Genomic DNA, 27,270 nt, shown 5'->3' on the forward strand with positions numbered 1-27,270 from the left:
TCCCCCACCCCTCTGCTCCACAGCTGTGCTGGGGGCTCCAGCCCTGGTGCCTTGCTGCCTTCCCAGGGCAGGGGTGTCCCTGCTCCCTCTTCCAGCCAAAATGCCCCCCATGCTGCCCAGCCCTGGCACCCCAACATGCCCCAAGGAGTGGGGTGTGATGGCTGCCCTGGGAGGCTGTTGGCACTGGCCCCACTGTCCTCTCGGTCCCCAGATCCCAAGTAGGACCCCTGGAAATCCCAGTGTGTCCCAGTCTGGGACTGAGAAGGGTTCAAAGCATACAAAGCACCCAATCCCTTAATTCAGAAATTGTATTAGTTGCCACAGTCAACGAAACCTCACACTGAGGAAGGGGGAACTGGGAACATCAAAATATGCTGCAAAACACGGCTATGGCCATGCACAGTCCCATGGCACACAGTCCCTCCCTGTTCACGAAGATAAGACCGTTTTAGTTAAATAAATCATTTTCATACCTGGCGTTGGACAAGAGTGGTCCATTCCCCGATGAAGTTACACAGTTTTGGAGAGCATGCCGCAAATTAATTTAATTTAATTTAATATTAATACAGTAAAACCAGACTGGCAGACAGCTGATTTTGGGAGGGGGCCATGCCGAGCACCCGGCACTGGCAATGAGCTGTGCAAAGGCTGCCCTGGACCTGCAGCCTCCAGCCAAGCAAACCCTAAGGGCTACCCAAATCTGAAAGCTCTTCCACTTGCAAACCTAATGACTTCCAGGAGTATTTCCAAGCTTTTGCACTCCAACAAGTGTGACCAGTATAACCAAATACTCCAGGCTTGTCATTTTTGGCATCTTTAGATGCTTTTTAAAAAACCCTGCATCAATATCCTTGTGCTATGCTGTGGTTCAGCTCACCTTCCCTGTGGGCCAAGCTGGAGAAGAGGGTTGGGGAGACCCCAGTGTGCAGCATCACCCAGGTCCCCCCTGCCCAAGATGGGGTCCTGCCCATCTGCACAGTCCTGCTCTCCTGGAGCTCCAGAAAAAGCACTGCTGTGGACATGTCCTCACTGAGGACAGGCAGAAGATGCTTTGACATGCATCTTGGAGGGCTTGGGAAGAAGCAGTTGGTCCTGCTACCCCTGTACTTTCCCAGTCCTCCTCCCAGGGGAGGATAGGTCTCAGGAGAGGAGACAGGTCCAGATTTGATGGTAGTGGCCAATGCCCCTTCCACAGAGGAGTGAAATGATCCACAGGCAGAAGGTCCTCTACCTGCAGAGGTGGGAGGAGGGTGGTCTGGGAAGCCGATTTGGGTCACCGAGAGTACAGCACCATTGGTGCCCTACCCACACTCCAGCTGGAAATCAGCAGTCCCCCTTTGGCCACTGATTGCCACTCTGATGCAGGGCAAATGTCAACCAGCGTGAACCCAGCCAAGGCAGCGTCACCCTAAGCAAGAAGGCTGGTTGAGTTTCGAAGATAGGCATGGGTGGAAAAAAGGGTTTTCTCAAGATAAAACGGACAGTGGCAACGATGCATCACCAGCAGCTACCACGTAAGGACAGCGCTTGACTGATTGATTCTTTTAGAGGAGACGTTCCTAAGCCTTTTAATGTTTTTCCGTTGAAGTTTTGTAAGCAGATTGATATGGGAGATATGTATGAACCTAGCTTGGCCGGAGTGCCCTGAGCCATCCTACGTTGTTAGGAAAGAAACGTTGATGGTAGAGTTTGCTAAATAAAGCTCTTGTGACATAACGGGGACATCCACCCTGCCAGGCACGCAGGACATGGGGGACCCAGACACACAACACCAGCATGTACCAAATCGTTGGCAACGAAAGAAAAAAGCAAAGTGCAAACAACAACAGCTTCACACTTTGTTCCATTTCTGTACTCGAGGACCCATGGCCCTCATTAATAAATAACAAAATATACAAATTAAGAATCAAGAAAACCAAAGAGGCAGCGGAACATAAATACGGGGAACAGGGAAAGCCACTTTGCTCAGCAAAGTTGGGCTGGACCCCCAGCTCGGGGTGGCCCCCACCTCACTTCAGCTTGAAGATGCCGAAGTAGGTGCTGCCGTGTTTATAGTTCACTCGCGTTGAGTCTGTCACGTTGACAAAGACCATGTCGCCTTTCCGAAGCTCGAAGACACCTCCCTCCCGGATGGACTGGAGCTCGCAGGTAGATGTGGAGGTGCTGTGCGTGTCTAGTCCCTTCAGCAAAAGCCGGTCCTCTTCCATGGGGAGATACAAATAAATATAGAGGGTGAAGGGTGCCGAAGTCGCTGTCTTGGTGCAGAAGCTGACTTGGGAGTAGATGTAGTAGAACCCTGCTTCCTCCACCTTCAGTTTACCCTCCTGGTAGGATATCAAGTTCTTGGTCATGGGGCCATACATCGTTGTCTTCCACTCTAGAACTGTGGGGGTTGGGGGGAAAGCATGGTAGATGAGCTGGGAGGAGACATCCAGTTTGTCAGGCTGATTTTGGGGGAACACCCCATAGACATTTGGCATCGCAGCCTCTGCCTTCTTGGGATGGGTGAGTGGGTCCTACCCACCCCAGGACACCATCCACAGCCTAGGGGACAGGGGTTCCCTTCCCCGAGGTCAGGTTGAATTTAACACGTGGCCTTGACACCCTTGAATCAGTTATGCAAGTGGAGGAGCATTTTCCTTCCTTCATCCAACCAAGTGGAAATGCTTAGGGTGGAGGATTGCACACAGTTGCCACCACGGGCGAAACACCCCTGTGTCCACCCCTGTAAGGCTGCTATCTCCATGGCTTTCAGTGGCACAGCCTCCAAGCCCTCAGAGCACTGCCAAAACACACCACTGCAGCTCCTATCTTCAGAGGCACCCACCCCAGGGCACACAGTTTGTTCAAACTGGGTACTGCCTTTCCTCCAAAGTACCTCCTCCACTTGGCCTCCAAAGAAGGCAAGACTTTGCCAAGGAAGCACAAAAATGTCCTAGGTCCTGGGGAAGCCACGCAGCCCGTGGTCCATGCCCATGCACCCCACAGGGATGTCTCCTCTGTGCCCGACTGCTGAGGAGCAGAGCTGAGCTCCAGGCAGCTGCTGCTCTCTGGGCAAATTCAATCTGCTTTATAGGCTCAACAAACGCTTAATCAGGGAGTTTTAAAATACAGCAAGTTTCTCGCTTCTTTGATCTTATCTAACACTAAGCTTTCCACAGGTAGACTGAGCTCTGGGTGAAATGCTGCGTCACAGATGGAAAGAGCAGTTGCCGATTACCGGTAGTTACTCCAGACTTAAATCAAACATGCTCAGATTGTGAAATCCTTGCCAGCTTGAGAGAGCAGCCACAGTCTGTGCAGAGGGATGCACAAACGCAAACGGAGGTAGGACTCACGCGCGTTTCTCAAACCTAATGTGGCCACAGCTGTGAATAAGTGCAACGTGTCTAAATCAGTTTGGAGCTGTCTATGTCGTGACTATAAAGTCATCAGCCAGCCCATATTGCTACCAGGACCACTACAGGTGAGAAGATGATTAGATCAGCAGATACCATGTGCCAGCAGAGCCCTCCTGCGGCAACCACCCTGGCAAGGAATGGCCAGGAGAGCAAAAGCTTTGTGTTTTGAGTCCAAAAGAAAAGTGAGATGTTGGTTTCCTTAAATACAAAGAGAAATACTTTTCTGCTCATAAAAAACCACCATAAAGGTGAAGCCATTGTGATGCATGTCTAGGAAGGCATATATAAGCCTACTGAGCACAGCCAGCATGGCATGCGTGAACGCTGCGTGGCACAGGCACATACGACCACTGTGAGGTTTGCTTTGCTGTGGGGACGTGCTCTTGTGCTGGGGTTGGATTGTCCCTGTCCTTGCCCTTACAGAGCTGTGGGGCAGGATTGCAGGGTCCGGCCAGGGGATGCACACTGCTGTGTCCCACTGGCTCCCTGGCCAAGGCAGCGTCGAGCGGGTCTGTCTTACCTGAGACTTCCCTGTCGCTCTTCTGACCTGCCAGGTGGGCTGCGATCGGCTGCCTCTTCTCTGCTGCAATTTGGAAAGGCTGGTGTTATTAATGCTTTGGCACCCGCTGTCACCCCTGGGCAGCACAGCTCCTCTGCAGGGACCACGGCACCTCCCACCCGTGATATTTCTCTATGGGCCAAATCCAGCTCAGAGACACGGTCTCCAAAGTCCCTCCCAGCTTTGGGTGAGGCAGGATCTGACCTCTGCTCAGCAAAGACACTCAGTTGCCTTCAGCACGGGGCCCCTGAGGGATAAAGCCCATGGAGGAGACCGCACCGCCTTGCCCACCATGGGAACAGGACCTGGATGTGCCTGCTCCTTACCTTCCACTGACGTCTCATTCTTGTGCATCAATTGGGGATGCTCATGGCCTGCAATGTGAAAAAGTCACAGATTTAATTTTGGATTCATTTTCACCGACTTCAGGCAACATGGCACCCAGAGTCACCTGCCCTGGTGAGACTGTGATGCCCTGTGCCCCCTCTGCCAGCCCCATGCCATGCACGGTCCTACTCCTATGGGGATGTTCCAAATCCCGACCCCATCCCCTGCCCCCGGGCCGTGCCCTGGGGCACTGGTGGGCTGTCACAGGGTGAAGGAAACCCCTTCTCAGGCCCAGCTACTCCTCCAGCCCCCAGCAAGCCACGGGTGCCCTGGCAGCACTGGGAAACTCACCTCTCCGCATTTCAAACTTGGGCTCCTCCTTGCTGGCTCCCCCGTCCTGTAACAACAGCAAACACATATGTATTTTTTTTTAAGATGTATGAATCAATGATTTTGAAAGCCTCCGTGTAAAGGATGCTCTGGCCACTGCTCGGCTTGGTGCTGTTTGGCTCCGACAGCCCTGCCAGCTCACGGAGGAGGGTACCCGAAACTGCGGACCCCCTCCAGCACCTTCCCCAGCATCATATACAGCCATGGGCCAACCAGCTCTTTGCAGCAGGGGATTTGTAGGGTTTATAATCTTTGGTTTTATGCAATTAAAATTATGTGATGGGGAAAGTTTATTTGAAAAAAAAGAAAGAGACAAACAAAACCATCTCCTTTTCAGGTCATTTAAAATCACGCTGGAGAGCCAGGCTGTAGGTGCAGCCCAACACCTGGGCACCGTCCCTGCCAGCTACAGGATGGAGTTTTCAGGACTGTTGAGTGGGGCCCATCTCAGACACAATTTGCTGTTGTCAGTTGGGTGCTGATGCAAACCTGAAGGCATTTGATGTCATCAGGCACTGACAATGAGGAAGAAATGTCCCAGTCCTGCCTGCTCTGGTCAGCACAGCTCCTCCTAAGAGGAGAATTCAAGGGCTGGGAGCACCTTGTCCCTGGCTGGGCAAGCTGGGCTACAGGGCAGCCCTCAGCCACTCTGGGGGGATGTCATGGTGCTGGGTGTCTCTTTTGCATCCCTGAGCCCATGGGGTGGCATTTGCACAGCATCCTCCTTGCTGGCTGCCGAGAGCCGTGCTGCCTGGCCCGAGCCTTGCACTGTCATCGGCACTTGGGCAAAGTGGGTGGAAAAGTGCTCCCAGTGCAGGCAGACATGAACATCCTCACAGGCACCCGGCACAGAATCTGAGCAAGGGGCCAGATAGCAGAAAATCAATGTTTTCCAGACTGGGATCAGAGCGCAGAGGCTGGGTGGCTGCAGCTCCATCCCTCCCACTGCGAGCCCCGAGCGTCCCTCGGCATGCCGCAGCTGTACATGCTCTGAACAAGACCGTTTTGAGAAAAAAAAAAGGGACAAGGTTTTTCAATTATATCAATATAGTGTAAAAATATAGTGTAAAAATAATATAGTGTAAAAAAGGGCATGTGCTATGCGGCCCCAAGGTAAAGGGCACCCGTGGTTTTAAAAAAATGCTTTGGGTGAAGCTGTGTGTCTGCCTGGGAGCCCCCCCTCCACCCTGAGCAGGGTCTTGATCCCTAACAGCAGCGTACCTTGCACTGGAGGTCCTGGAAGCCCTTTAAAATCTTTTCACAGTCCAATAACGTTGACTTCTGACCTTCTGCCGTCTGACATTTCTGTACTTTCCTCAGGAAGATGTAATCTTCATTTAAGCTCAGCACGTCTTCCATCTGCCGGCGGGGGACAGAAGAGAGGGTGAATGGGATGAGACTGGGAAACCTGCAGTGGCTGGCAGCAGAGCCAGGCTGTGCTCCTGCCAGTGATAAATCGCAGCCTGGAAAGCTCGGGGTTGGTCGTTCAGCATCGGGACGAGCAGGGCAGACACACTGCGGGTACCAAGCGCTCCCACCAGCCACCCGGCGCAGCATCTGCACCCGCAGCCCTGGGAATTGCACCCGTGGGGCTGACCCTGGTTGGCAACACTGGATGAGCGGAGGATCGCTCAGCATCCCTTCCTATTTTCTATCACCTTGATAATGAATTTAAATTTCCCACTCTGCCTTCTCCAAATGTCCACCTGCCTGCATTTACAGACAGCAGAACAGAAATCTCAGCGAGTGGCTCGGGGCTCACTGCTGCTGCCGTCCCAGTGGCCCCGGCAGGCAGCTGGGATACTTGCTCAACCCTGTGCTTCCCTGCCCATGCAGAGTGGCTTTTCATTTTTTTCAGCTAGCTTATGGACTAAAAGAGGTGCCAAGAGACCAAAACGACTTGTGGGTTGGGGCTGAACTGTGCCAAGAGCTTCAGATTAAAAAAAATCAGATTAAAAAAAATCAGCCAAATAAAGAATAAATAAATATGTATTTAAAAACACCGATTTTTGCAATTACATCTGTTTTTTTGTAAAAACCTAACATTCAACTGAACGGTGATGAGGAGTGCGGCCGGGCATGAGGACACACAGCCTGGCAGAGCACTCAGTGCAGGCAGCGCTGGGCTGCGGACGGTCGGGTTTGAAGCCCCGCCGCAAGCTCTGAAGGCAGCTGAAATCCTCCTGCCACCCGCGACTGTGCTTCAGCTGCCTCTGATCCTCTGCCACGGCCCCGTGCAGTCACGTTTCAGTCTGATGGGGACCCTCCACTCAGCCCTTCACCTCAGACTGCAACCTCTGTGCAGAAAGTCCCCTTCCATCCTCTCGAGTTTTAAGCTCCTCTAGCTAAGGATTGCTCTCCACCCTTGAAGATCAGCAGACACCCACTGAAATTTCAATTTAAGCTGAGACAACACGTTTAAAAATCAGTAATGACTATCTTATCATAGTATCTGGTAAGGAGAACTCGTTCTGAGTTTTAGACACATTTCATTTCTTTAGCTGGTAATTTTTCCCAGTTTGGAGGAAAATAGCTCTAGATCAGTGGTTTTAAGCATCATGCGGTGTGGCTGCAGTCATGGCAACCTCAGAAACAGCTTTTCAGTTTTTCATTTATTTTGGTAAATATTGCCCCAAGCACAGGGCAGGATCACCAATACTGTGTCTCTTCAAAAAAAAAAAAGATGAAGTACTAAGATCCACTCTTTCCTTCCCCAAGCAGAAAGCCAGCATCTGAAGTGAGATGTTGGCAAAATTCACACAAGCAAACAGTAAAAAAAAATCATTTCTGGACCCCCGCATCCTCGAAATGACAAAAAACCACCAACGAGCCTAAAATAGCCACTTTAAGCCACACTGTCTTCTCCCCAGACCAGCCATTGGCTGCCAGGTTTGCTGTTAATGGCTCTTCTTGATTGATCCATTCTCATTTTGTTAACGAAGGGAACAGATCTCTTCCTCAGCGTACATCTTAGTGGCAAATTAAAGCAGAAATGAGAACATGGGTGTAATAAATGCCACTCCCCTGTCCATCCAGTGGCCAGCATCACCTCCTACCACATTCATCCTTTTGGTGAGTACATCTCACCACGGCTGAAGGCAAATCGTGTTAGCAATCCAGCAGAGACAATCATCTTATTTCTCCACTTACCTTATCCATCTTCATGTGAAGATACAAACAGAAGAGTACGGTCCCAATCGTCTGTGCTACAACAAATACAGCGAGGAAACCCATTAACATCTTCATGGTGCTGGGCGAGGTGCTGCTGATGGGTCGGGGCGTCGCAGGGCTGTAGGGTTCGTTCATCCTCCGTGTACGTTGCTGGGGCTCCTTCAAATGCGCTGCTTGCAAGTAGCATGAGAACTGTTGTGTGAGCACCCTCTGCTCAAGGGATAGAGGTTGCAGCAACCTACACTTCCTGGAAAAAACTCTTCGTAGTGGGTAGGTTTGTTCACTACCATCTCCCACAACAAAAAAAGGTTACTTAGACTTTCTTCTCTGGTGCACTTCCATGCTTTTTCCTACCGTTCTACCAGAAGCAGAGAGAAGTTCTTATTCCATATATTCATATTTGCCCTTGAAACACTCCAGACTATGCCCCAGTGTTTTTTTCCTGCTGTGGATGAAAGTTTCATGGCAAGTCGTCTTCAAAGAAATGAAGACTGTGAATCCATGGGTAGAGCTGCTGAACTGCAGCTTGTGCGTCCTGGGGCTAGAAAGCACTTGGAAAATCAGTTGTTTCTCAAAAGGGGAAGAAAGGCTTTTTGCCCTCTGCTTCATGAGAAGGATGATTTTGCAGTTAAGACACCTGGCTGAGGCAGGCAGGTTCTGTGGGTTTCTGGCCTTCCCTCGTGCTCCCCATGGGTGAAGTCTCTGCCTGGGTAGGCTAGATGATCCTTATAACCATCTCTATGAGCAGTGGGACCCCAGTGTGGGCACAGCTTTCATGCTCAACAGACGGCAGGATTTCAGGTCTTGATGCTTGGCATCAGTTTGGAGAGACAAGTTTTAGGCAGCTTTGCTGTTACCCCAGTGAGGTGTTCATCCTGCACCCAAGGGAACAAGCATGCTCAGACCCTGTCCCTGCTTATCCATGTTACCTGTATCTATATATCTGGGCATGAAAAAGGCTGTTGGGGATGCTGGGCACTCCTACCAGCTGCTGACCTCCCAGCACCACCTCCATGCAACTTTGGGCAACCCATGTCCCCTCCATGTCCCCGTGCCTCTTGAGCCAGCAGCAGGTTCTGCTGAGGTCCTGCCTGTGAGCCTTCCCTGCCCCGACTCAGAGCTCTTCAGGCATCCGACCCTTGTGTGGCCATGCACCACCAATACAATAATTTTGGGTAAATGCAGAGAGGTCCTTGCTGCTTACAACGAGAGACAGACCTCCTTTTCTCCCTGTAAAGAGGACAAATCTGGGTTTCCGTTGGGGTGCAGAGGAGGAGGGCTGCAGGGCTGTGCTGTAGGGAGGGCTGGGGCACTGGTTTGAAGGCAATCATTAAGCCGTCATGTGAAGTTGTTTTGAAAGTAGCATGCTAAAGGCAATGCTCTTATCAGATGTGCATGCAGCAAATAAAGGGTTGGATCCTGCTAGAAGCAGTGGGGTGCTGAACAGAGTGCTGCTCACCGGCAGCTCCCCAAGAGGAGGGTACACAGCGCCTTGTTGGGGCTGCTCAGAGCGTTGCAGGATGGAGTCCAGCATTCGCTTTTGCTATCTGTCTACCCACTCTCTTGCATCCTGTCCTGTGTGGTTAGAGCGCTGCGAGCTGCAAATGCAAAAGCTGGTAACAAAGCACAAACATCTCTGCAATCAGGTCAGAGCATGACCTTGGCAGGTCACCATGTTCCTAAATATAGCATCCAAATCACAAGTGTGGGATGGCACCAGGGTCTTCTTGGGCAGCAATTCAGTGGCTGGGCAGAGGACAGCCCGTGGCCGAGGCCCTGGCTGGTTGTTTGGAGCCATGTAACCCCTCACCCTCTGGCGACTGTCACCCCCTCAAGCCAAGGGAACATTGGGATGGGGCTTCTAGTTCCAGAGCCAGCCCCCCAGTATCACTTTTACTTTCTAGAGGCATGAGGGGCCCCTGCAGTCCTTGCCCCTGGGTGCCCATGCCCCGAGGGCTGCCCACATGCCCTTGCTAGCCAAGGGTTGCCTTGCTCTCCATCACTGGGGCAGCACCAGTGTCACAGCCCCCACAGGAGTGTCCTCCTGGGAGGAGCGGGGTGACCCAAACAGTGCTGGGGATGCACCGTTTTGGGTGGCAAAAGGGGGTCCCCTCAGCATTGGCGGGGCTTTGGACTCAGTCGCTTAGGCATGCAGCCCCACTGTGCGTGGGATCAAGCCCACACACAGCCTGGGAGCACTGCCAAGCCACTGCTTTTAGCCCTTTTTAGCTTCAAATTGGCATTATCTTCGCAAAGGTCAGCCCTGGACCCCAAGCAGGGGTCTGGTCTGACACTGAGCTCCTAGACACCGTCCCTGCCACAGCGAGCTCGCCACAGGCAAAAAGCTGTTTTGTGGTGGACATCCCCAAGGATGCTGCAGGCAGATGAGGGCCACGACGCCATGGTGGGGAGCAGCACCTGCTCCCCAAAGTGCTCACCCCGTGCCTCAGCCCCATGGCGATCACCGACATTTTCCAGGGCTCTTCAGAGTTTTCTCTGAATTTAACACTCACATTTGGGGAAAGTCTCTACAAGAGAAACAAAAATGACATGAGAAGTCATCACTTCATACTTTCCCCGAATCCTGAGCGTTGGGACTGAGAGGCAGCCGATAACGTGTGAAACCACAGCAATGAGCATTGCAGAGAGCAGCAAGCGAGGTTTTGCACAGCTATTCCTGAGCCCTGGCTCTCCCCGGCAGACGAAACCTTTTCAAAGACATTTCTGGATAGCGACCCATCACTCTTTTGCCGAAATGAGAAGAACCTGTAGGTAATGCCAGAAACCCCAAGCGCATCGCTGGCCCCATCGCACGCACCTTTCTGGGGTGGCCAGAGTCAGCAGCAGCCTTGGAGGGGCTGCTGTGTTCAGCAAGGAGGATGGGGAAAGACTCCGGTTTTGGGTATCCAGCACAAAACATCACCAAAGGGTTGGCCAGCTTGTGTTGCGAACCAGGAAATGGAGAGTCACTAGTCACCGGCACCCTGACGGGTAAAACTGGGTGGAAAATATGACAGCGGGGATCCTGGCAGAGGTTCGTCAGCGGGGAGGGCAGGCCGGCAGCTCCTCTTCAGGAAACCATTTCTCCACGTCGGCAATCCAGCCCCTCGCCTCCCCGGCTGGTGGGGAGCAAGCCCACAGGAACGGTCTCTTCCACCCTGCGCCACCAGGTCCTGCTGCTTGTCTGGCTTGAGCCGGGAGTTGATGCCAGCAGTGCCAGATCTACCAGGAGGTGCCGACCAAGCTCTGGGGAAGTCAAAGCCCCATCAGGACATCCCATCACCTTTGCTGTTCAGAGCCAGGCAGCCCAGGAGGATAGAGCTGCCGCAGGGTGTGTGGTGGTATTGGCCCCTGGGGATATGCTCTGTTGCCACCTCACTTCTTCACATGGATTGTAGGGATGGAAGGAAAGACTCAAAATCCTCAAAACCCATGTTGTCCCATGCCAGGGCCAGGTAGCATCATGGTTGCACATCCTTGACATCTTGGCTGTTGTAGGAACATGGGGAAGCATAGCAGAGGTGGGACACAGCCTTGGGGAAAGAGGGCCATGGTCCAGAGGGACAATGGGCAACAGAGAGAGGACCCAACACCAGAGAGAAGAGTCTTTCTCCATGGGATAACTCTAGGGAAGGTGAAGTCATACCTTCACCTGGTGATGAGCCCACCACCAAGAAACCAACAGGGTTTTATTTCACCTCCCCAAAACCCCTGAACATAACCATACCCATTCACTTGTGAACTCAAAACTGGCACAGTTTCTCCAGCCTGATAACTGCTGGGTGAGACAATGGGAAAATGTGATCCATCGCTTGCATTCCTATTGACCTAGTTGCGATATTTCCGCTGATCAGCAAATTGTCTCCACTTGCACTCGGCACTCAGAGTTTTGTTTACCGAGAAAATATCCGGTTGCCAGCCCCAGTGATCTGTCAATGGCTGGGAGCATTTCTGAAGGTAGCAAGGTGAAAGCTGATGAGAAGAGAGTGATTTGGGTTTTTTCGGGTGCCAGCTGTGGTTTCGTGACTAGGTCTTTAAAACGCGCTGCTCACCCCACATGCTCTTTACAATTAACAAAAGCTGGGTGCTGTGCAGTACTAAGAACAATACATTCAAAAAGAAGATTTTATTCTGAGTCACAAAAGGAGTTTGCCTGCAATGCCGTGGGAGAGATGCAGAAGGAAACCTGTGAGAGAAACCTAAATTAGTTCCTTCAGCACAGGGACATGGGCAGAAGAGAAAGTTGAGCTTTTTCCACCATTTGCTTTGTTGCTTCTTTAGATTTTTTCCCTCTTCTGTGTCCTCTGAGCTCTCGTGTCTCCAGGACAACCCCGTCACCGGAGAGGAAGAGGGAACAGACATAGCCAGGACACCACAGAGAACATCACCAGCATCCGGAGAAGGAAAGCTTGTGTTGTAGTTTCCATTCATTTTTTACCTTGGTATGAATGAGAGAAAGCTCTTCGAATCCAGAGCAGCAAGAAGCAGCCTCAGGGACAGAAGGCGTCAACACTTGTGACAGTCATGTCTCTCTGTGGAAGAGCAGAGCAGAAGATGGTGGTTGTAGCCACTGTGGTGGTAATGGCAGGCTGCAGCCCCATTGCTCATCGGGGCCCTCAGCCATGGAGACACCTGTGTGGAGGTCAGCAAAAGTCCCAACCTCCAGGAGACATGAACACTAGCTGTCCCAGGCTCCCGCTGACCAGCAGGATGATCAGAGCAGGGTGTGGAACACCATCTCCACTGCATTTTGCCCAGAGATGTGAGGGGACATCTGCCCTTTCTCTGCCACCCTGCAGAGCAGCAACAAGCAATGGGAAAGAGCTGCAGGGGACAGCACTGGGGTGCTGCTGTCCCTCTGAGCTGCCCTGCTCCGAGGGCCATTGTCCCCTGTGTCCCCTTCCCTCCATCCCTCCTCACCCTGCTGTACCACCCACAGACATACCCCGAGCTGGCCTTTCCCAAGGGGATTAAGGTGGGTGAAGAGCAGGGAAAGGCAGAGAAACAAGCCCCAGTGACCCCACGGAGGATGGAGAGCCCCGAAGGGCATGTGGCTCTCGTGCCACGTCTGGGTTGCACATCTGGGTGGCAATGCCAGCCTTGCTGTGCTGAGCCATGGAGAGCACCCGGCCTCTAAACTGCTGATGCTGAGCCTTAACGGAGCTGTGAAACCACAAATCGCACTAGAAACTTCTTGCTGTGACGGCTGCACCTACTTCTCCTGGCTTCCTAAAAATAGAGCCTGGTGCGGGGAGCCACGCAGCCCCGGCCCTGCCAAACAAGCCCCTGCCCCCGAGTCACAGCGGAAGGGAGCCGAAGCATCCCCTGCATCCCCCCGCACTCTGCTGGGCGCTGAAAGCAGCTCCCCCAGGCACGGGGTGCGGGGGCCCACGACCATCAAAGCCACAGCGAAACACCCCGGCGAGGCTCTGCCCTTTCATGTTGCGAAAGGAGAGGGTAGGAGCGGAGGAAAAGCAAAACCCACGGGAGGCTGCGGGGCTGACGATGCCAGCGGCTGCCTCCCACGGCGCAGCGTGATGGGGTGGGTGGGGAGGGTCCCGGCATCACCTTTGCATTGTCCCTTCCTCCCCCGCCCGCCCCATCAGGACGGGACCAAAAGGCAGCCGGGACCGCGTCTTCTGCATCCGCCTGGGACTTGCAAGCAAAACAAAAGCCTTGGGAGGAGAGGAGGGGATGCTGCCATTCCTCCCTACCCCATGGGGCTGCAGGGGTCCAAACCCAGCCTTGCCACGGCAGGGCCACCCACCCGTCAGCTCCCATGGCCCCATGAGGGTCCCCAGCCATGCGGGTGGGAAATATCCATAGGTCAGAGTTTGCATCGTGCCCTAAGGAGGGTTTCACAGCTCTTGGACAAAGTTCAGGAGGTGATGCCACGTGCAGCACTGGGCTGGATGGGACCCCAAGGATTTTGGGTGGATTCTGTCATGGCAGGTGGGTGAGGCACGGGCTGAGCCCTGGGCTGGCTGTGCTGGTTATGCCTGTGGGGCTGCGTGGCACCAACATATCTTGCAGCAAATCATCTGGATCCTGATTGGAAATTACCAAGAGATGGGCAATCTCCCAGGGTTGATTTGGCAGCCACTAATTTAATCTTCTGCCTTTCTCTCCTGCATTAGACCACACTCCCCCTGCCAAGCCAATATTAATGCAAATTACTCATCTTTTTTCCAAGCCTTACACACAGGGAGCTCCATGAGGCTCTCATCATGGGGCTTTCTTCACCAGTACTAGAATCACCCCCGTGGCTCTTTGCTGCATCCCCTTTCAGCCTTCACTGCCATTTCTCCCCTCTCCCTCTGTTGACCTTTGAATCCCCTGGGAGGTTCTGCTCATCCCTCAGGATCACTGGGATCCCCTTGGAGTCATGCACTGCCCCAAGATGAGAGTGATGCTGCTGGCGATGGCAGGAGATCATCCAGCATGGGTGAGCCTCCAAAAGGGTGAGGGGCAGACAAGGAGCACTGCTCCGACCTGAGGGCTTTGAGGAGAAAACCCTCAGCCCCTGCCTGGGAGTAACCATGCCCATGGAGCAGGCAGCTCCTTAGGGCAGGAGGGATCTGTGCTCGGGTGGAAATCCACACGCAGCCACGCTCTCTAGTAACGCTTGGTCTGAGGGCCCGACCAAGACGATGCACACACGGTTGGAGGCAGCAAAACCGATCCTGAATCTCTTGCAAAGCGATGCAAAGGCAGTGCAGCGTCACCTCCGACGGCACGCGATAGATACCGTGATGGTAACACACAGCCCTTCTTGTCTCGGGTGCTGTAACCGTGATGCTCTGAGCCAGGCACGTGGGCGTTGCGAGGAGCCCTCTCCTGCACCGCACCAGCCCCACACTGCTGCAGCACCACGGCATGAGTGCTTGCCCTGACCAGCTGGTTTGCAGCAGCCCCAGGCACAGCTTACTCCTAGGCCAGGCTGCAATGGGACGAGCTTTGGGGCATCATTTTGCTAACAAATCCTTCAAAAAAAATCCCTGTGAGCCTGCAAGGGCCATGGCACAGAGCAGATGCTAAAACAACTCTGCCATCTACTGACTTCTCCAGCTCCCCTCCCTGCCCTGTCCATCCCTCCATCCCTACCGCACATAGACATCTGGAAAGTTGTTGCTGAAGTTGCTAAGGACACCTGGAAAGTTGTTGCAGCCATGGTGTCGCAGGCGATGCCGGAGGAGCCCTGCAGCCACGCACGCAGCCTCGCCTGCCCTGCGCCCCAGGAACCTGGGCACGTCTCGAGAGAGTCCTCAGGCTGCAGAGCAGAGGGGAGAAGAGCAAACTAAAGCTGCAAAAACTGCTGCCGACATAATAGTGTTCTTAGTGCTCAGGCCAGGGACAAGTCCTGCTTAAAGCAGAGAACAAGTCCAACTCCCATAAAGCATTGATATTTCTCCATCTGAACAAACCCCAGCTGCAGGTTTTCCTTTGCACGGCCAAGGAAGCAGCACACTGTGGCTGGCGTGTGTCTCCTCGAGGTCCAGCCACCTCTGCTTTCCCCGCAGCCCGTGGGAGCAGGACCAGTGCAGACCCCAGGTCTGGCTTAGCGGATGCTCAGCCAGAGCGCTGGCAGCCACGGTGGGGAAGAGCAAGTGACAGCCCCAAACCAGCCTGGCAGCCCCGATGCTGTGATCAGAGACAGTGCAAAGCCCAGGTCTGGGCTGAGCTCTGACTCCGCTTGGCTGGTTTTGCTCATGGCCACGGTGGCATTGACAGCCCCCAGGCAGGGCTGGACGGCACCCCTTTTGTAGGAACTACCGTCTATGCACAGAAACCTGAGCAGCAAGACCAGCTCAGCGCTGCCTCACTAGTAAAGCTAAAAGGAAACAACACACGCAGGAGTGGAAATAGAAGAACTATGCTATGGAAACCATCCTGCCAGCATGGGAAGGTACCTCCCAGACTAAATCCTGGCCGCTGGAACAGCTCCCTCTTTCCTGTGCTGCAAAGCAATGAGTCTCGGCTGCAGAGATCAGAGGAGGCACCCAGCCATAAGGACAAGGATATCACTGGTGCCCCAGCTCCAGCTCACGCCTTACTAAGTTCATGCCTAAGTGCTGCAGAGGCAGCTGTGGGTGATAAGTGGGAGTGTTCAAACATGCCAGGAATTCATTCTCTCTTTCGCTTTCCTCCGCAGCAGGGTCTCGGCACGCACCACGCATGCAGGACCTCCACAGCCAGAGATGGACCTCTACAGACAGAGATGGCTGGTGTGCCAGCACACCGTGCTGCTGGGACCACCACGGCCTCGGCCCCAAACTCCCACCTCCACACCAGCGGTCCCAGAGGCTCAGGGGGCTTCTGCAGAGGCAAATGGTGGTGGCAGCATGATGACAAATGTCAAGCTTGCACCTCGGAGGCCAAGGACTGCCTCTCCCTGCAGTGCTCTGAGGATGCACCAGATGGAGGATGGAGACTTTCCATGGCAGGGCTGTAGCGGGATGGTGCTACCAGAAACATCGACAGAAGAGTCTTTACAATGTTTCTTTTTCTAAACAGTGAGACAACTAAAACCATGGTTGATGTGTAGACAAGCTGTTCCACAAATACTTTATTTTTCCCAGGGCTGATATTTCCTTTTCAACACAGATACCAACAGCAAAAGGCTGTGTTGCAGCTCAAGCTCTCCTGCCCACTGGCATGGCATTTCCGTCACAGCCAGACACACTTGTCACCAGGAAGACCTGCTTTAAATTTTTTTCGTCACTGCCTAGAGAGATGCAGGTCTCCAGACACCTTTCTGAGCTATCTGTGGTATGCATCCTCTCCAGAAAGGGTGTTGCACACTTGAAAATGAGTAATGAGGTCAATAGATGTGGCCACGCATAGCGGCTGGTGATGGTACAGCATTGGACATATCAGCTTCAGCATTCCCCTCTGCCCTTTTCAGCCCAAAGGAGAGGCATTTCCAAGAAGCAGCTCCAGCCCTGGTGAATCACAGCCCGGGTGCATGAGCAGGGCATCTCCTGTCCCTGCAGGAACGTGATGGCAGAAGATGCTGCAGCCTCATCCCTGCATCCTGCTGATGCTGGGAGCAAATCTGCTGCAGTTTCTAGGTACAAGTCACTCTTACCAGCAGATGCACAGAGCTTCTCTTGCAGCCTGCAGCCTGTTTGCAGAGGGCTGGGAGATCTCAGCTCATCTCACATTTACCGCAGGGGCCAGGCGTGTACCCAGGCAGCTCCTGCAGAGTGGCTGCCGTACTGGGAGCCCCACACGCAGCCCTGGCCCATCTTGCACGACTGCTTCATGATGTGGGAGCTCTGCTTCGGCTCCTGTCTCACCACACTATGGCTGTGACAGGCTGGTGGCTGGAAGCCCCCCGGGAAACGCTGAGTGTGTCAGCTGTCTTCATCCTTCCCAGAGTTTCCCATAAGGTGTGGACAAAGTTCCTGTAGAGCTACAGAAAAATCTGGCTTGTTCAAACACTCTGATTTAGGAGGCGATGGGGCTAAAAACCTAAAATTAAGATGATTATCCACATGCAGGATCCCCCAGGATCAAGTGACACCAGAGGAACATGCTTCATCTGGAAAAGGCTCCTCCAAACATCTCTCATGCGTCAGACCCAGAGCTACGTGCTACGGGCGGGTGCCGGTTATGAGTTCAGGGGACAGATCCCAACATCAAATTGCAGAGCTGTGGCATTTCAGCTCCCCCACTCATGCCCAGGCTCAGCCAGAGTCCCAGGCAGCACATCCCCACCTCCCCTCGGACCCCTCCCCTCATGCCACAATGTCAGCTGATGAAAGCTGGCCTGGGGACACCCAAATGCTGCTCAGGGTACACCTTTGTCTTTCCAGAGCAGCTCTTCATAAGCCCAGGCTGGGGGACACCCTTCTCCTCCCTCGCTTGAATGAGTCACCAAAACCCAGAGGTGGCAATTCCCGTTGAGCAGAAAAGCAACTTTTATTTTAAAGTGCAAAATCTTTGGCCTAAAAAACCTCTGCACACCTGGAGGGGACTATCACACAGATGTGATGCAGCTGGAGAGGTCTGCATGCTGAAATGGGCACTTGCTGCGAAACACAGTGAATGAAAAATCCCCAAACACCCTGTTCAAGGAAAACACACAAATGGCATTAACCATAAGGAAAGAAAAAAAGGACCATTTCCCCCAGTATTCAGGGAGGGGAAGAAGAATGCGCAGCTGTCAAGAAACTATCATTTTGCTGAGCCACAAGAAAATCTACCCACGTAAGTATTGAGTGTTGTCAGCCCTGTGACAGTAAGTTGGGGGAACCGTACTGGAAATAGGGCTAAGTGGTTTGAGAGAAAGGAAAGCAAGCCCAGAGCACATCCCAGCCAGAGCCCTCAGCATTAGCCTCCCCACACCCCGCTGCAGGCCAGGAGCCGGCCGGGATGCGGATCCTGTTGGCCTTCACCACCCGGGCATATAGGTGGAAGATCTGGAAGGCAGGACACTGTCTTTCTCTTGCTGCCTGTGCCCGGTTGCTTACGATACCTGAGGTTAGTCAGCTGGTCTCAATTTCGTCACTGGTGAAATGAGACATCTCTCTTGCTGGGAAGAGTGAAGATCCAGAGATGGAAACAGTGAAATATCTTCAGTGGATATAGAAAAAAAATCACTATGCCAGCTCTAACCTTCAGAGCAATATTATTTCAGAGTGGATTGTATCTTGAAGTGGGGCTGCAGGACTAGCAGACACCTTTTTCCCCAGGTCAAGTCTGTTTTGCCTGTGATCTTGGTGAGTGATCTGCGTGTCCTTATCTCGACCTATGAGCTTTTTCATCTTACCTTCTCCCCCTGTCTGGCTGAGGAGAGAGGGTGAGAGAGTAGCTGGGTGGGCGTCTGGCAGCCAGCCCATGGTCAACCCACCACAAGGTCCCAGCCCTCCCACAGCTCTAATCGCTTCCCACCCTGCAATGCAGTTGCTGAGGAGCATCACTGCCCTTCTGGGTTTCCTGACCAGTGAATTCACCATAATTCTCAAAGAACTGAGCTGAATCACTACAGCTAATAATTGCATAGTGCAATATCAAGCCCCAGCATTGACACCCCCCCCCCCCCCTCCAATCTCTTCTAACCAGCCCCCTGGATCGTGAAGGTGTCTGGCAGTGCCACATGATGCAGAGACAGTTTCTAAGTGACAGCCTGGCTTTGCTGCAGGAAGGAGAATTCCCCCCCAGTTCCCTCCTGTGGTGCGTGAAATAATAGCAGAGCGTGCAGTCTCTAGGGCGGTCATCAGGATCTTTGAAAAGGGGACTCGGGTTTTTTTCATTAATTTTGCAAGGCAAGAACATCAATGGAACTGAAAGTAGGTTCACACCACAGTGCCCACCCATGCAAAGCTATAACGAACCACAAAACCAGGCAATTACACAATCTTCTTCTGTTTCCCAGGTTCATTTTACGAGCGCTGGCTGCTGCTGAAAACAGCCTCAGAATAGCCTGGCGGTAGAAATGACTTCTTGGTCTGCTATTGACAGAAAAAACACTGAGATTGTCCTGGAGGTTAGAAGCACGAGATTCAGGTCTCTAAGAATGAGCACTGGTCTTCAAATAATCCTGCAAGTGCTCAAAACACTTTCAGTACAAACCCAGAGCTCTCATACCACCTTCCCTCACACACCTGAGCTCAAAGGGAGAAAATGTGAAGCAAGTTTTCCTCCCTGCATGGCAAGGATGGATGGGCATCTCCCAGCAGGTTGGAGCTTGAGGTCCATAGTGCCTTGAGAACCACATGGAAAGGACATACCTGGATTAACATTAGACAAGGGGCATCTCTTAGACCAGACTATGTCCTTTTAGTCCATTTCAGGAGCTGCCAAACACTGTCCCTGGTAAAATCCAGACCAGGTTCTCCAGGTTCTATCTGGTTGCAGCCAAAGGCACTATCACACATGGCATTCAGCAGAGGAGAGCATGGGTAACCATGGAGACCACCACAACACCTATGTGATGTTCCTTCTTCTACAGACCTGCTAAAATAACTAGCTGCTTTCATTAAAAACCCCACTGAAGTGAAGTCAAGGTAAGAAGCAAGTTGCAGCACTCTTTCTGAAGAACAGGCTGTGGGAGCCCACCTGGATGTGCCGGCGTGCAAACCATCTCAGCTGTGCCATGGGATGTGGAGTTGAAACCATAAGAGATGGTCAAGGCCAAGACTGTATGTACACTGGGGCGTGCAAGCTGAAATCCCACTGGGCGCACACATTGTGGAGCTGTGCCAGCTCCAGACATGGTGCCCACCTTGATTCAGGGACACTTTTCCAGGGCAGAAGAGGGATAAGACCAAAGAGCTCTGCAGCGACCAGTTCCTTCCTCTGAGCAGACTTCCAAAAACCCTGAGAAATCCCTCTCCAGCTGCCTATAAGGACTCAGGAGGAAGCACAATTTACAACCCCTTCGCACAGGTGGGGACGTGTCCACCCCTTTCATGGCACAGAAGTAGCAACATGGCCTGGAGGATCACAGCGCACCTGCAGCCTCTGCTCCCATGTCCTCCTCACAGCCTGCGGATAACCGGTGTTCATGGGATGGGACAACTTTCTCCTCCTTCCCAGAAGGAGGAGGAAATTTCTTCCCTGACAGCCACCACTACAATCCTTTGCAATGTGGTGGCTCATGCTGGGTGGCAAGGTGCCAGCGAGTCATTCATAAGATTATGCCTCAGGTAAGAAAAAGGCCAGAGCTCTACAAGGGAAATGAAATGCTCTTGAAATTACATAGCTGTCCTGGGGATATTAACATGCAAAATTAATGAAGAGCCCTTGAGCGTTTCATACATCAGCCCAGCATACAGCCTCAGTGAACACCAAGCCCCAACACTCAACAGCTCTGGGACATGGTTAAGGCCAAGGAAGCACTCAGCAGATGTGACTCCTGAATCGCTCTGTCCCTACAGGGTTCGGTGGTGGCAGGGAGGAAAGTCTCACCTGGACTGGCAGCACATTGACCAGCAATTTTTGTTCCCACACACAGCATTAGAGGATGCGAGATGGGGTTGGATGATGCTCAGCACACACAATTACATGGGTTGAGGGCTGGATTATGATGGCAGGCCAGCCCAGCTGGAGCTCAGGAGACACCAGGCATAAAATCCATCCCACATTAAAATCAAAGATCCAGTGCCCACCTCCCAGAGAGGCTGATAACCAAGGAAATTAAGGACCCACCTTGTGCCTACCAAAGTTTGTCACTTCCTACACTGGGGGTTGCATCCAGAGAGCTGCATTTAGGAGAGACCCGTGGGTATTGCTGTCCCCCGTGGCACCCTGAGCTGGGAGCACCATGGTTTGGTTACACACTGCGACAGAAACACTTCTTTTCCCTTGTTTCACTCATCTGTCTGATCCTTGCCGAGCTGCTCTGCAGTTTTCATTTCCTCAGCAGTGGGAATTCACTAGTTTTACTGATGCAACACAGTAAAGCAGCACTTCTTAAAGATAAACGAGGTGGGAAGTTTGCTTCCCACGCCGCACCATTTGACGGCAGCTCTGGGACACGGCGCGGCCCCCAGGAAGCAGCGGTGGGAGCCAGGACCTTTGGAATAAGAGCTGGCTCATGTGCAGCCTGTTGCTGCCTCCTTTTGAGGACTAGGGCATATGCAAAGCTCCATGCCTGGAGCATGCCTGAGCTTTGCATTATCCCTCCTCCACTGGGCGTTGCAGGTGGCTTTTCCAAATATCTTCTTGTTTTATCACCAGGCATATAAGGTAGCATTTGCATTCCTTGCCTCAATCCATTTGTTATTCTTGCGGGTTTTGCTGTCTATACAGCAATATATAATGTTCAAAGGCTGCAGCAGCAGCAGAGCGTGACAAATGCTAAAGTCTTTGGGATCACTGAGCATCTTTTCATCCTGGGCATCTACACAGCAGATTATCTTTGTCCTGATGCAGCCTCCTGACATTACCATACTAGCATCATGACATGACATTTGTCACCCAGGAGCTGCACCACATATCCATCACAATCACCAGCAGCAAGATGAATCCGCCCACAAATGAGTGGCAAACTTAATAGCATAGGTGCAAACACATTGCCTGTCCTCGGGCATGCGAAGTACCGCTAATAGCACGAATAATCTCAAAGTGCTCTAATATGCAAATGCAGCCAGGGGTAACCCTTGCTGTTTGGGCTGCTCCCACTCTGCTGCCGCCACAGTGGTGGAAGCAACACAAGGCAGGAGATGAGAGAGGTCCTGCAAAAGGGAAGAGACACACGCAGCATTTGCATGAGCCAAAGGCATGGAGGACCAGACACACGTGGTGAAAACCTGCTGCAGGCAAAAAATATACCTCTAACGAGGCCAGACCAAGCATCCTTCCTCACTGAGCCATATCGACACGGCTGGATTTCCCAATTTAGAAGAACAGAGTACACATCCCAGGAAGAAGAGACGCTCATGCTCTGACCCTACCACCCACATGCCAGCAGCACCCAAGTCCAATGCACAAGCCCTGCACACCGTGGAGTGTCCCTGAAGGAGGAGTGATCACAGGCAGCAAAATCACCAATATGATGTTTTTTTTTTCAAAGAGAGCAGCTAGAAATATATTTATTTGAAGAGAGTTGTAGGGAGGTCTAAGCTCTGAACCAGGCCCTGAAAAGAAACAAAGAATAATGGATCATATTTATCCATGGAGTAAATGGCAGCACTAAGTGTTCAGGAAATGCACAGCCAGACTGATTTCCTACATGAAAGTAATATCTTCTTTCATGCCATAAAGACTCCAGGGTCTCAGTATTTTTACTATGTGCCACTTGACTGAAATAGATCTACTTGAGTTTAGAGCCACCAAAGAATTAGACTGAAGTTACTGAAGCCATTGCTTTGGCTGAGGTTTCAGAAGGTCTCTTAGAGAAGCACAGAAACAAACCAAATCCAAACACAGTCCTGTGAGAAGCGCTCTTAGTTTCACATCCACCCACATTTGATCAGTGAAAACCCGAACACTGACAGTTTATCAGCTGCACGATTTACCCAAACCTACTTCTGAATAATCATAAATTACAAAAGTAGCTGTCAGCTGAGAGGGTGTCTCAAGAACACACAACAAGAGCCAACAGCTTAAAAAAATCCTGCAAATGCACAGAATGATTTGACTCATTTAATTGCTTAAATCAAGCCAAAATCCGATTTAATAACACCCTTATATACAAAGAATATGTCACAAACAACACGTCAACAGAAATACATGCTTAACACAAAGAAGTTAAACTGGTTCTGTGGCAGATGCTCGTTTACATACGCATTGATTTAATGACAGATTTCTCTCACTCCTTTCAAGATTGCTAAAAAAGATTCAGAAGACAATCCCAGAACTGCCCGAACTGAGCCAGACTGACTGGATGCACTAATTTTTTCCTTTGGTTGTGCCTGCAGAGATGTGCAACATTTCGGCTCTTATTGACATAAACAAAGTCGGGGGCACAGGCAGGATTGTCACTGCTCAAACTCTGGATGCACGGCTGCATGCGAGGAAGCGTGTGTCTGTCTTCATAGCCATAAAAGCCAGAATCAGGCCACAAGATCCTTGGATTTCAGTCTGCATTAAAGCAAATTTCTGCTCATCCTGCAGCTGTGTATGAGATGAGGGGGATGGATATGCACAGGGGAACAAACCTGCCTCCAGGTTCCCGCACTCCCCAGTTTGCAAAGCCACAGAAAGCATTTTTCCCAGGCAAGGAGGAGCGATAGAGAAGGCTCTTATTTCCCTGAAACCCCTCCCTTCCTGAGCGTTTCTGCATGGAGACGGGCAGTTCTCATTAGTCACTGTTACATGGTTGGTTTGTGCCCTACAGCATGTCAGTGTGGGAAATCTGCCCAGAATAAGACCAGCCTGGCAGCCTGCTGCAGCCCGGGCAGCACCAGCGCCCTGCGGAACGATGCCAGAGCTGCTTCCCAAACTGTTATTCCTCACCAGTATTTCCAGGCTGCTTTCCTGTGTGAGCATGGAATAGGAAAGAAAAAATACAAACCAAAACCCTACTTTTTGGGATACTACTACACAGCCTGTGGGCAGACACCGGGTTTGCGTGCAGGGAGGGAAGTCACTGCTTGCACCCAAGAGAGGAGGATGCTGCACAGGGATGCCTCAAGGGATGAAAACACACAGTGCACCCCTCGATGTGCTGCCTGCCCATGGCTGTGAGCTCCGGTGTGGCTTTGCCTCCTGATCTACCCCATCGTCACACCATCCCACGGGCGTTTCTACAAGACAAGTGGTCTCTAACAGCGTGTTTTGAACAACAGGCCCAGAAGGCTCCTTGTCAGACCTGGTCATCCTCCAGCCCTGCCCAGGTGCAGGCAGGCGTTAGTCATGTGCTGTCGGCAGCTCTGCCCTGGCTCAGGGGGCAAAGGAGCCCTGCTGACTGGCTCGGTTCAATATGCCACCTTATAGATGATGCACATGGATTTTACGCCTTAAATCCAGCTAATAAACTGATTCCTCCGTAAAATTTTTTTTGCAAGAAATGGGACAAACGTTGCAACCTTGATCCTGGTCCTACATATTTGGATAAACCCAGAAAAACAGTCCAAATCACCCAGGGCAAGCGTTGGGCAATCGTTTCACACTCTGTCTGCAAATGTAGAGGTCAACAAGAGGGTGCTTAGATCCTGCATGGATCAGAGTGGAAACACCCCCTGCCCCAGCCCTTTTACTCAGAGTAAATCACTCACCTTCCTGCTATGCAGAGACCTCAGGCGCTGTGTACCTGCAACGCAGCGCAGCCCTTGATGCTGTTGCTCTAGTAAAATACCTTTGTGATTCACAAGGAAAATAATGCCTGGCTGTTCTTTGCACACTTCCAGTCAGCAGTCACTGGTGCAACCTTAGGCAGGGGAAAAAAAAGAGTATTTTGATGTTAATCTTTTCTTAAAACATGGCACAACTCCAGCACCAACAAACAATGTGTGGTAGGTCGAACTGTGATAGTATCACGTCTCAAATGTCTTAGTTATGTGACAGCTTTACTAAAGCCAGGAGATGTTCCTTAAAATCCACTTATTCTACCTTAAAAGAAAACCCTTCTTTATACATCAAAAAGTCCAGCTGGAGAACTTTCCTAATTGCCCATCATTTTTAATTAGCCCTCGTGTTTTTCTCTGGAGCAATTTGAGTCCAGTACCCAGACTGCACACAATGTTCCTCATGCTGGTGAGCTGCACATGGCGACTTTTGTTATATATCATTTATCCGGTACACACTTGAGACATGGTGATATTTTGGTAGCTCCCCGCCCTCCTGAGAACCTGGCTTTTCTGTGTTAGTCCATACTGCTCTACAGCCTCCACAAATCCAGAGGTCCTGGTTTCCAGAGCCACAACCAGACCCAGTCAGATGTGGCAGCTGCTCTGTGGGGCCAGTAGCTGGATGGGGTGCATAAAACTTCGAGCCAAACAGACTTTCAAGGCTTTTATGGGAACTAATCTTTAAATACCAAGAAAGGGTTGATCTGCAAGGCCAAAACAAAGCGTTGTCCCTTGACCACATCATTCAGTGGTATCTGCAAGGCTTGGGCCTTCTCTGAGCCTATGAACACGGGGTAACGAATGAAGCTCATGCATGCAGGGCGACTCGATGGAGTCACTCACAGCCATCCAGGCACGGGGAGACAGCGTGCAGACAGTACAGGATTATTTTAGGCTGTGCTCAGTTACCAGAGATGCCCTTTGGGTGTTCAGTACATTCAGTTTCCTTCCATCCGCTCAATTTGTTTTTCCGTTTGGCAGAGGGATTTACCTAAAGCGACACTTCTCTTGGTAAATACGCAGTATTGGGAGCTGAGTGATTTATAATGCTGAGCGTAGAAACTTTGTACTTTAATTGTGCTGCATGGGAGAGAACTGTTGCTTTATCCCTGTCTCAGGTGGAAAGGTAGTAAGCAGAAGATGAAATACTGCTTGATAATATTTATATAGCCCTGTGCTGTACCTAGCCTTTGCCAGGTGGAGAGATGGGGAAAACACAAATTGCTCTGGTCAGACTCAAATCCAGAGCCTGCAAAGCTGGGGCAATGGGAGGAGATGGGGGTACAGAGGTGAGGATGGAGGTCAGGGAAGCAGCCAGCTTTCCAGGGTGAGAGGGCTTTGCGGGACCAGCCTTGCCCATGGGAAGCACTGCACCCACCTTAAACCTGGCTGAGAAACCAGGCTGTGGGGACGGCAGGAGCCAGCAGCGTGGGTGCTGATAAGCTCGCCCAGGTTCACAGTGGCTTCTTGGTGGACCATGCTTTGGGTAGCACCATATTTGAGCTGGCTCGCAGCCAGTTTGGGTCAGCCAGCTCTGTTATGGCTCCAGCCACCTAAAAGCATCCTTCGAGGTGGCCCAGAGAGCCTTGCGACCCCACACCACAGCCCAGCTGCTGACTTCCCACCCCTCAGCTGCCTTTGCACCCTCTCAGCAAAGAAACTGTGACCTGGATGATGTGACCACAGCCAAGTTGCTTGCAGAGCAATATTGCCAGTGCGGTAACACGCAGCTCTCTGACACGGCGTGTGACACTGAAATGAGGAGAGCATCTTCCTCCCAGCAACCAAGGCACCAAAACCACCAGTTTGCACTAGTTTTCTGCTGAAAATCTCCAAGTATAATGATATATGGTAACTCGGAGGGGAGTACCAAGGTTTCAGAGGATCAAGAGCCCTGAGCCCAAAACACGCAGTGTTAAACCAGACAGTAGAGGAAAACAGTGCTGGTTCACAGATTGCAGTGCAACAACACTTACCCTTCCTGGGAAATTGCCTCTTCCAGTTATTTCGGGTTCGCCTTCACTTGTACCAAGGCCACATGGTCACTCAGTCACAAATCTGCCCAAGGGGAAAAAAAAAAACCCCAAACACCCACAAAAAAAAAGTAAGGGGTATTTTTTACTGACACCAGCTTTGGAAAAGGCTGGCAGAGCACTGTTATCTCTGAGCAGAGCCGCTGATGGGGCGGGCAGGTTTGGCTCCAGTCCCCCTCGTTATCACAGCCTGCCAGGCTCCTCATGCCCCGCTGCAGGGCTGGCAGCCTGCGAGGCCCTCCTGGTTGCCTGGAAATGAAGCGAGCAGAGACAGCCCTTCAGAAAGGCCTGGCTCGGTTTGGCTGCCATTTTCCTGGGGTGATTGGGAGCTCCCCCCCCCCAGGAATGAGGAGCTGTCACATTCAGGAGTGAAGGTGAAGGCCTCTCTGGTCAGCCTGCAAGCTCTTTCCTACCCGTGCTTCTGCTCTCCATCCTGGGGAGAAGGATGCCATGAATTCACTGCTCCCTTCCCCCAAACTTCAACTAAAAAGCTGGGCTGATGGGGAAGACAGGCAATGAACGCCCAGAGGAGGCCATATAAACTGTGGCCGAGTCACCCAGTAGCATTCCTGCCTTTTTTTTTTTTTAACCTTTAGGTTTTTCTTTAATAGCAAAAGAATCTCTTTTGTTTGTCATTGCAGACCGGCACT

General features: G+C 51.9%; 1 protein-coding gene and 1 long non-coding RNA gene across 2 annotated transcripts; both read right to left on the reverse strand.

Annotated features, from left to right (window-relative positions):
- Positions 1–2,009: 2,009 nt before the first annotated feature.
- CD40LG (CD40 ligand) lies at positions 2,010–8,231 on the reverse strand. The gene is made up of 6 exons (XM_068412135.1): positions 7,828–8,231; positions 5,899–6,036; positions 4,639–4,684; positions 4,287–4,334; positions 3,922–3,984; positions 2,010–2,383 (listed from the first exon to the last, which is right to left on the reverse strand). The coding sequence occupies exons 1-6, from the start codon at positions 7,981–7,983 to the stop codon at positions 2,010–2,012; spliced, it is 825 nt and encodes a 274-aa protein (XP_068268236.1). The 5' UTR covers positions 7,984–8,231.
- A 3,985-nt stretch (positions 8,232–12,216) lies between these two features.
- Positions 12,217–26,672, reverse strand: LOC137669813 (uncharacterized). The gene is made up of 3 exons (XR_011049179.1): positions 26,564–26,672; positions 24,516–24,667; positions 12,217–12,380 (listed from the first exon to the last, which is right to left on the reverse strand). It is a non-coding gene; the product is annotated as an uncharacterized lncRNA (long non-coding RNA).
- Between the last annotated feature and the right edge of the window lie 598 nt (positions 26,673–27,270).

This window comes from Nyctibius grandis, chromosome 13 (genome assembly GCF_013368605.1).
Source record: "Nyctibius grandis isolate bNycGra1 chromosome 13, bNycGra1.pri, whole genome shotgun sequence".
In the NCBI taxonomy this organism is placed as follows: Eukaryota; Metazoa; Chordata; class Aves; order Nyctibiiformes; family Nyctibiidae; genus Nyctibius; species Nyctibius grandis.